The following is a 9951-nucleotide window of genomic DNA, read 5'->3' as shown; positions in this document are numbered from 1 at the left end:
CTGGCTAATGGTGAAGTTGCCTGAAGAAAGGATGAAACATGTTGAAACGTCTCTAAACACATCCGTTAAATATCTCATCTGTTACTTAGAGGATTGGGGTGTGTGACAGATATGAACAGCGGGAGGAACAGGGAGTGACTGGAAGGCACCAATGCATTAACCATGTGATACTATTTATATCATGGGAGCATGGGTGACCCAGTAACTCACGTGTGTTATGCAACATATGAATGGAGCAAAAAAGAGCATGGTACATCCCAGGGGCTGGGATCTCCTTGTCATAGATGCCAATTAAAGGTAATTGCAGTAATCAGGGAATGCTGTGAACGGGAGCGCTATCGAGAGCGAGGCCGACTGTGGCATAAAAACACGGACTGAGCATGCCCAGGCGGTGAAGGGATCAACCTAGCACGGTGCCACATAGGTTCTAACTCCATATTGCACGCTGCTCTACTCTGGCTCTCACTAACATAACCTATGGGAGATGGACTGTCTACAAAGAATACATATATGAATATGGTCTGCTTTTTCAGCAATTATCCAGCACACAATTACTGTTGCCTTGGCGCCTATACATGAATAGAGTGATTAAAAAACGAGAGTACGTCAAGCTAGTTTATTCTCAAATTGCCTGGTGAATAATTTGCATTTAAATCACTGAATCCCATTTTGAAAACCAATGTGGTGCTAGATAAGTATCTACCACAGATTCAAAGGTAAAAGCCCACTAAATTACTAGGTTTACAAGGTTATAAACAAACATACAGTATTCTCTCCATTTAGGGACTGTATGAACAAATCATCGGAGTGGGTGTTTCACTTCTTTAAAAAAAAAAAAACTGTCAAGGGTTATTAATGTTTCTTTGGATCCTCCCCTCTTAACTCAAACTTAATTTTACGACTAATATGTTAATGCTGATTTTTACACAACCCAAATCACAGATGAGGAATTTCCACTCGCCGAAATTATGGTAAACATAACAAATGGTGTGTCCTGCTAACCGTGCTGCTAAACAAATATTATTTAACCACTGTCACTGAATAAGTGAACGGTGTGCAGGTAGTTACTCAGTGGCTGCTAAGGGGCTTCAGCACTGTGCTATGTTTGCTTTGCTCATTAACAGTTTTGTCTCTGTTAAAGATGCATTATATTATATTATAGGTTTGGTAATATAATGCTTTATTATTAATATTATTACTTGTAATGCAGAATAATGTGAAGGCGAGGTTTGGCTAGTGAGAAAATGTTCAATCCCTACACACCTTAAAGATCCACATTAATAACATTAATGTTACGGTCCAACTGACTGATAGCGGTCGGAATAGCAACTAGAACATAAAGAGATTCTGAGATGGCAAAAAAATCATCTGTTGAGCCCACAAAAGGATGTTTTTGATGTTAATTATTTTGTTTTTACAGCAAATCCCATAAGAAAAGGATGACATTAGATATAAATCAGGAGCATTGAAAAAATAAAGACCCTCCCTTGCTCTCCCAAAGAATTCAGATCACCCTCCTTTTAGCAAAAATACATCCACTTTTCAGCTTTTTCAATTATAAGTTCATTCAGTATTAGAGATTGTAAAGTTTCTATGACTGCTTCAAATGATTTCCTGAGTGGTTGAAGACAATGCAACATCAGACATTTATGTGCTCTCTCCGAAGCCTTTAAACTTCTGCTGCACAGAAACACCACCCTCTTAGATTTTAACTTTGGTCAGCAAATGTTATTAAGCTTGCAGGCAAACTATTCTGCACAAATAGTCTATAAGAACGTAACTGACTTAACTCAAAGTCCACTGCCTAACTATTCCCAAAGCTTTCATCCACATCCCATGGTCTTCTTTGATGGGTTAATGTAAGTAAATGCATTACGTGGTTCCCCCACGGAAACAATTTAACATTAGGTTTAAGCCAGGAAAACCACTTAGTTAGGTTTCTTAAACACATCATGGTTTGACTTCATATAAGTTCGTAAAATATGTAAACCTGTCACAGATTTAACTTCCCAATAACGTCACAATCAGGCTGTGGAAGCTTGTGGGCACAACTCTTCACTCATGTGATGCAACAAGTAGGCCATGGACTGTGAAAGCCAGTCTGTGTCTTGCAGATCATGCTATGTTAATTGCTCACCCTTGGGTGCCAGGTCATGGTCAGTCATGGTGTTGCCCTGTTGATGCACAGTATGTAATGTACTTATGACTTCTGGTGACTGGTAGTTCTCTTGAATACCTGTTGAATACACTTATTGTAAGTCGCTTTGGATAAAAGCGTCTGCTAAATGACTGTAATGTAATGTAATTGCAATGCCATTTATTTTTTAAAATGTCCACATGATGTCAGACTTATGATTGGGGGATTGAATATAGTCATGTTAAAAAGTACAGAAAAGCCAAAATACAAATGTATAATCATTCTATTTTTTTTGTTTTTGTTTTACATTGACACTCAAATAAGTAATAAAAAAACATTCATACAGAAAACATGTTTTTTTCTTTGCCATTTCACAACCCATGTGTTCAGTGCTGTGACATCACCTATAGGAGGGACAAACTGAATTCTACTCCTATGGGTTCAGATGACTGCAGAGAACAGTCAAAAGCAACAAATACCTGTTGAGTATTCACATGTTTTAAAAAGAAGAAGCTATCGACTGATTGATTCATCACAGTGGCCCTGACAGTGATGGTGACGATGAGGAGTATAGGACAATGATGATGAAGCAAAAGTAGTGTGAGTGTGATATCCCTGACACGCCGCATTTCTTTTACATGTATTATTGGAGGCTAAATGCCCCCCCCCCCCCCCCCCAACCCTATCATAACAGAAATGGCTCCATGGTACATCAGTTGCTGTCTGCTTTTGTCCCACTGACACCCCAGTGGTGACAGCATCGGGTCTACTCCTTTAAATGAGCCTTTGCGCATAGCCTTCGAATCACCACAACTGCATCAGTGCTGGCTGGGTTGCTTAGCAACTGGACAGCACAGAGATCCCTGAAGAAAGCCTCCTCTGAACAAAACACGAGCTTGTGTGATTCTTCAATTGTGGTGTGCGCGTTGGCAGTTTCCAGTAAGGATGTGTTTGCTTCAGATACATAGGAGCGAGTCCTGGTTCGCCATGAGGAATTAAACGAACAGAAATAGATAAAGAAAAAAAAAATTGTTTAAAGAAAAAGATTGCGCGCGTTCACGTAGTGTGTACGCGCGTAACTGTGTGTGTGTGTGTGTGTGTGTGTGTGTTTGGGTGCGTACGTGCGTGTCTCTCTGTGCGCGTGTTTCAACTAAAAAAAATTGTGCCAAAGTGGAAGAAATGCACGAAAACGCACCGGCACACACTCCCAGCATCCTAATGGGTTTCAGAGAGAATAGACAGACGCGATTCAGCGCATGGACACACTGTCGCTAAGGAATTCACCTTAGGTGTCCCCCCTTCCCCTCCCCTCGTTCTCTCCCCCTCCAGTAGGCTAGGACATCATTTTAATTTCAACTAGGAACTCAAAAAGACAATCGAAAGGAGACAAGATATCCTCGTCGTGTCTCCTCGGACTGTTGCATGTCTGTCATTTGCTCAGTGTTTCCACGAGAAGCGGAGCGGACCCACACTAACGTGTTGAAACGCCATTCAGCGTTGGACAGCGGAGGCAAGTGGACTTTTTTTCCCAAATAGGTACGCATCTTTGGCACGAAATCCGACGCTGTGATACATGCATTGTCGTATAAGGGGGCCATCCATATTTCTATCTATTTTTTTTTTTTTCCACCAGAGGAGTTGATATAGCCTGCTCTGACGTCTGCATCAGATATTACCCAGTGCTTTTTCAATGTGCATTTTCCCCTCAGTGACTTTGCGCTGATCTACATCATCAGCAGCGGCGGCAACGGGGGGGGGGAAGAAGAAAAAAAAAGGGAATGAAGATTTCAATTTTCTTTTTTTTAAACCCACCGCTCCCCTTCAGCCGACCAGCGTCTCCAGCTCAAACAAATATCTTTTAACCAGCATCACGTTGTGGAATAGTCTGGCGCCAGAGCATCGCTGGAACCATGCCTCTTCTGCAGATTTGGACTGGGAAATTTCATCCACCGATTTGATCATCAAGAGGCTGCCGCTCAGTCATTCATGCCAGTGTTTGTTTTTTTAAGGGGAAGAATACTTGTCATCACTTTCAAAAGTATTGTGTATGCTGTTTTTTGAGCAAGATGTCTGATCTTCTGGTGTTGGTCGAGGGGCTCTGTGACCTGCACGGATTTCCATAGCCGTTGAAAACAGCGGGGGCCAATTACGAGATTTAAAAAAAAGAAAGAAACACAACAACAACCCAAGAAGCCTAATATAATGAACACATCGCACGCGTAGGTTAGTTTCTTCGACATTTTTAAAAGGCAATTATTTTTTTAATTGCCCGTTTTTACTTTGTGCATTTTCTGGAGGACCACTGGACTGGTTGGATTATAGAAACTATATCTAAGGATTTGTGGAGATGTTGGGTCGTCAAGAAGATAAATTATGTGGAATTTTCTCTGCTCTGGCGGCTTTGTCCTTCTTCTTCTGCTTTGTTCAAAGGTAAGAAAACGTGGCTTGGACCAAAAGAAAAAAAAAATACCCGTCCCCACCAACAGACGTGATTGCCGGTCAATAAAAGGCTGAGATGTGGCAAATCGCATAAACGGGGCACCCAGGCCTACTTATTAGGGGCATTGCTGCCGATATATGCTCTATTAGACGGTGCTGTGGCGCGCGCGAGCGTAAAAACACGCGCGTGCACAGTATCAAGCCTATTGTGAAACGTTAACCTATACTCCCGATATCAAAATGGGGATGTACACATGTGTACTGGAAAGGGCGACTCTAAGTATGATGATGCCTAAAGTGACAGCCCTCAGTAGGCTACAGTAGTGTTGGCCGATGATTAGCTGATGGGATCGATTAGCCGACAATCGACTGATTACTCCAGGGTAAGCAGCCAGATGTAGGTCTCCAGTGCTGTGGCAACACTGTCCGAAAGCTTACTTATTGTATTCATCTCTAAAAACGCAAATCCTATTCATATAATCTACGTGATTGCCCATTTTAGTGACCGGAACCAAATCAATACAAAAAATAAAAAATCCCTCTTCTAATGTTGTTTTAAAGACGGTAGGCAGTGTGTAAGAGTTAACGTTTCAATAAATACAGTCTTGTCAAGTTCTTGAGATGTTTAGCCTACAGTATGAATTACTGCACAGGCCTTAAAGAACATCATCACACTCCCAATCTCCAGCTCAATCCCTTTATTGTTTTGTTGTTAAAGGCACTGATACATATCCCTCGTGGCCCACTCCTTTTCCTGGGCTGCAGTAACCTGCAGCCTCACTTATGAGATGCAGGTGCTCAGCTCAACTGGGTCGCACCTTTTATTTATTTTTTGACATTTTGAGCCCATTGCAATAACCCGGAATAACAAAAGAAAGGGGCGTCATCTTGCATGTGTTTCAGGTGTCATTGATATTCACCTCATAATGATGCTCTCAGGTGTCAAACCCACAAGTCCTGTAACCGGCCAGCTTGATTAACAGCTGCACTACCTATGAGCTAATTGAACAGTGCTTCCGTGACTGAGCCGAGGGCTACTGCTCCTATCAGGGGAGCAATTTTAATTTTAACCCCCCCCCACACACACACACAGACACACACACACATGATCATTGCACACCCTCCCCTTAACAAGGAACCTCAGCTGGAGAGCCGGTCTCGGTCAGGTGATGCAGGTCATGGCACCAATGTTATAAGTGTCAGTTAGACGAGTGCGGACTATGCGTTCCTCCTGGGGATAGTCTGTCTCCAGTCCAGGCTCAGACCAACGAAGCCTCTGAGAGCACGATGGGAGGCTGTGTTTAAATACGTGGCTCACAAATAAGACTGAGCACCTACTTCTTACGTGAGCGAATAAAACTAAACTATAACATTGTTAATCTCAGTGCCACTTTTTTGAAGGACCCACATCAATTAAATGTATTACAACGCAGCTCCTAAACTGATTAGATGAATACACTGTAGGTGGAGTTCCAAAAGGGGTTTGTTCCCTATGACAAAACAACAGTCAGCAGGCTTAAATATATTTGTCTGACAACTGAAGACGTTTACTAGCTAAAAATCTTCGCGTGGTGAATGTTTATTCTTCTGAGTGTGCCCAGAATACAAAAATATAACTGAAGTTGATTAAAATCTAGGATGAAATGGATGAAATATGACATACAAATGCTCACTTTACAAGAAAAAGGGATTCTTGGATGAATGTGTGTGTTGTGTTTCGTTTAATGCATCCTAAGTCCTCATTCCCTTTGTCAAATCCTCACCACGTTGGCGTAAGGGCTTCCTCTTCCAATTCATGTCATTGATGTTGAGAACAGAGTAGTAATCATTGTTTAGTGCAGTAATCATTTATCGTACAGTTGGTGTGCTGTAGAGAAACAAAATATCTATGACAAAAGTAGTCAATCTTCAGTATTCTCCCACTACTTAAAATGGCTCTTACACTTGTGGTTTCTCCCCTCAGCTCTTCCACTGGAAGCACCGGAATGTCTTTGGCCAAGACCACCGTGGACAAGTTGCTGAAGGGATATGACATCCGTTTAAGGCCTGATTTTGGAGGTAGGTGTTGCGGCTACGTCCTCTTTTGGGTCTCTGTTGTCGAGGGTATGTGCACGTCAGGGGGTTGTACACCGTGATATTCACGAGTCATCCCTCTGAAATCCGTCGAAGAGGGGGCCTGTGGCAAAATATAGGGGACGGCTTTGATGTGACTTCTACCGCGTCATTACTATGCATCTATTCGCATATCGGAGATGGCTGCTCCTCGAGAGGTAGAGCACACATGGAGAAGAGCAGTCAAACACGTTGTTCTTTTAAGACCAGGGATGGTGAACATATTGATTTTTGATACTTTTCTGATTGTCTGATGTTCTGTTTTTCATGGCGTCTTTGTGTCACACGGCAGTTTTTTCTGAGCATTTGATTTGCAAATCAGGGAAAGCACTTTTGCCCCATTAACTTTTATCTTTTATCTTTTTACATCCGCTCTTTAGAATAATGGATGATGAATTATTTTGATAATTTGATGAAAATAGAAGGCGTGGGGGAACAACTCATTAGTGTCATTTGGGCTGATTGTTTTGCTAAAACGATTTAACCACAATATATGTTAAGCAATATAAAAAAAAGTTGTTTTTTTGAACAGCTTACTAGCCTAATGGCTGATGGCTAATGGTGTATGACAACAAAGGCCTACTTTAATCAAAAATAAAGGTTTCCAGAAAAACTATTCTTGCAAATTGAGTTTGGCACCTGTATCTACATTGTGTAGGATGAATTTAAAGATGAAGCTTCCTGTTTCATGGTTCTGACATTGGCATCTGGGCCCTGGTCTGTGCAAGGCCACTCACTGAAGACATCATAACTCAGCGCTGACTGACAGCCACACTGATGGCTCTAATTGAATACAGTATATGACTGTACCTAATCATTTCAGCACCAGCTTTTTGGTTTCTGCTGTACACGTGCCCCAAATCTTTGTGTTCAGAAAAGCTTATTGCTACTTTAAAAAACAAAACAAGAAACAAAGAGGGCTTTTTATTTCCAGGGCATGTTAACGGAGTGTGATGCTAATTTAATGAGAGTCTGTCGCCACTTGAATTTGCTCTCGCTCTGCTGTTTCATATAAACAAAAAATCTATCCTATATGGAAAGATATCAACATGCTGAAAAAACCTGCTTTCAAAATTGATGACCACCCCTTGTTCAGCCACAATTACTTAAAATCTTAGTCAGAAATAACAGAAATGACATTGAACTTATTGAAAAAATCTATTTGAATGAATGTATGGAGAGACAATGTTGCGTGACTCACCTGCAACATATCGGAAAATGCTCTGCAGTCAGGTTATGTGTAAAAATGCTGGACCGCATTAAATAATATTGCATGAGACATGATAATGTTCATTGCCTCAAGAACTTCACATATTTAATTCACTCTGACAGGTTGGCTTTTTTTTTTCAAAGCTAAAAAATTATTTTACGTTTACAATATTTGATATTTTTCAAATTTAGAAATACAATGATTTACATTTTTTAGACAGAATTTGGCCTATTATTATCGGTATTATCATATTCAACATATACAATCTAATTTATGGCTATTAGATATACACTATTCGCCAGTATCTTCTTTAAATAGGCTTGAGGCAGCAGTTTGTCAGTTATGCGACCACATCACACTTGATGAGAATGAGAGCAAGCAGTGAAAAGCATATAGCAGGTGCACCTCCTCATATAACCTTCCTCTGTTTAGGTTCTCTGCCAAAAACAGATGCTCTGATGAAGGCTTATGTGCCAAAATGCGTTAGCCTGATGTTAACCATTGTAAAAATATGTTATAGTTGAGGTTACGTCTTCGTTCTGTGTTTTGGAGCGCTGCCATTCCAGAGTTGTTTCATAGATTCGGTGGAAGGAAATCAGAGCAAGAAGCAAAGAAAAGTCTCCTTCACAACTGTGTAAAACAGTGGAATCAACAGTAGTTATGAACATTTCAAATTTAAAAAAATTTCAATTTGCAGCCAATTTCAGTTGGGGAATTATCAGCTTGCTTCTATAACATATTCACACCTTACTCAGTTAGTAAAAAGGCATTTCAAGTAGTGCTTTCATGACAGTTGGCGGCAATTCTAACAAATCTAAATGACTTTAGAGACGTTCTTTTCTTCCTCAGCAACAGTTGCGCTCACCAGTTCTACCGGTCAAAGCAGACAAAACGACAAAATGTAACCAAGAACTGCTAAAATGTTGTTGCCCACTTTGATAATAAATATGACTAGAAACCTTTTGTTTATAAAAACAGAATGAAATATAAAACTGCATTTATTCTGATCAGACGATTGGGTAAAAGGCATATCTACAGTATTTTTCTGTGTATACTAAATATTGGCACATTTATTGTATAATTTCACCTCTGTGCAATTCTTTGGTTAAACAACTAATGGATTAACGACAACGACAACATTTTGTATTACTTAAATAACTGTGAGTTCAGCAAAATCCAAGGAAATGAAAGAGGAAGTGTTTTGATGTTTAGCTCTAGATTAAATTATTTTTTGTATTTGACTTCGTTATTAGCAGGTTTGTAATATTTTTAGAGACACTTTGACTTAAAAGTGATTTCAACAAACATTTCGACTTCAATGTTGGTTGCTTGACTGTTGGCTGCAGCGCACTATTGTCTATAGCAGCCTGTGAATGCACTGGAGTGGGGAGAGCAAGTTTTAGAGAGTGAGTATCCCAGGCAGAGAGAAACTGTGCTTTACCCTCAGGCCAGGGGAGCTGTAGTCCATCATGTCTTTATATTTCCAACATCAGTCAGCTACTTCTGTCGTGACACACACTGCTGACGACCTTCAGCTCTCGAGATTCAACAGAGAGGGTCTTAATTTGGCACAAAAGTGGACAAACACTGGACTGTGGCTCCTAACAGCCTGGCCAACACCCACATTTGAAATAAAAACCAACTCAGAGGTGGACATTGCTGGAAAAATATGGCCCTAATGGTCAGAAAGAGTTTGGCAATAATGCTGCCATGTGATGTTAATGATGTGTTGGGGCCTTACCACCAGTATATCTAGATGATATGGCCACTTTGAAGTCAGTCTATTCAGACCCTGCCCTCGTCCACCCTTTGGCCTGTGAGCCAAACTGGAATTCAAGAAATGAGACACAGACCCAGATGGCAGCTGTCCTAGAATTCCGGATCTTGCAGGGGAAGTGAATTGTATTTTTTTTTTGTAATTATAGTTATTGTTATTATTTAATTTGCAGAAAAAAATTGTTACATTACTTAGATTTGTATTCAGCAAGATAACCCGACCATTGCATACCCGGCAAAGAAAGTATAATTATTCAAGGATCGTTTTCTTTTCTAC

At 40.5% G+C, this 9951-nt stretch overlaps 1 protein-coding gene across 1 annotated transcript in view; it reads left to right on the top strand.

Moving 5' to 3' along the window:
- Window positions 1–4484: 4484 nt before the first annotated feature.
- The window catches only part of gabrb4 (gamma-aminobutyric acid type A receptor subunit beta4), a gene marked incomplete at both ends in the record, with an annotated part of 45682 nt that continues 40215 nt past the window's right edge, over window positions 4485–9951 (top strand). Inside the window, 2 exons of the mRNA XM_079172282.1 lie at window positions 4485–4567; window positions 6540–6634. Of these exons, the coding sequence (XP_079028408.1) occupies window positions 4485–4567; window positions 6540–6634 (178 nt within the window). The remainder of the gene's footprint in view (window positions 4568–6539; window positions 6635–9951) is intronic.

This window comes from Pholis gunnellus, assembly GCF_910591455.1.
Source record: "Pholis gunnellus genome assembly, chromosome: 13".
NCBI classification, from domain to species: Eukaryota; Metazoa; Chordata; class Actinopteri; order Perciformes; family Pholidae; genus Pholis; species Pholis gunnellus.
This window is presented reverse-complemented; position numbering and strand designations above follow the sequence as displayed.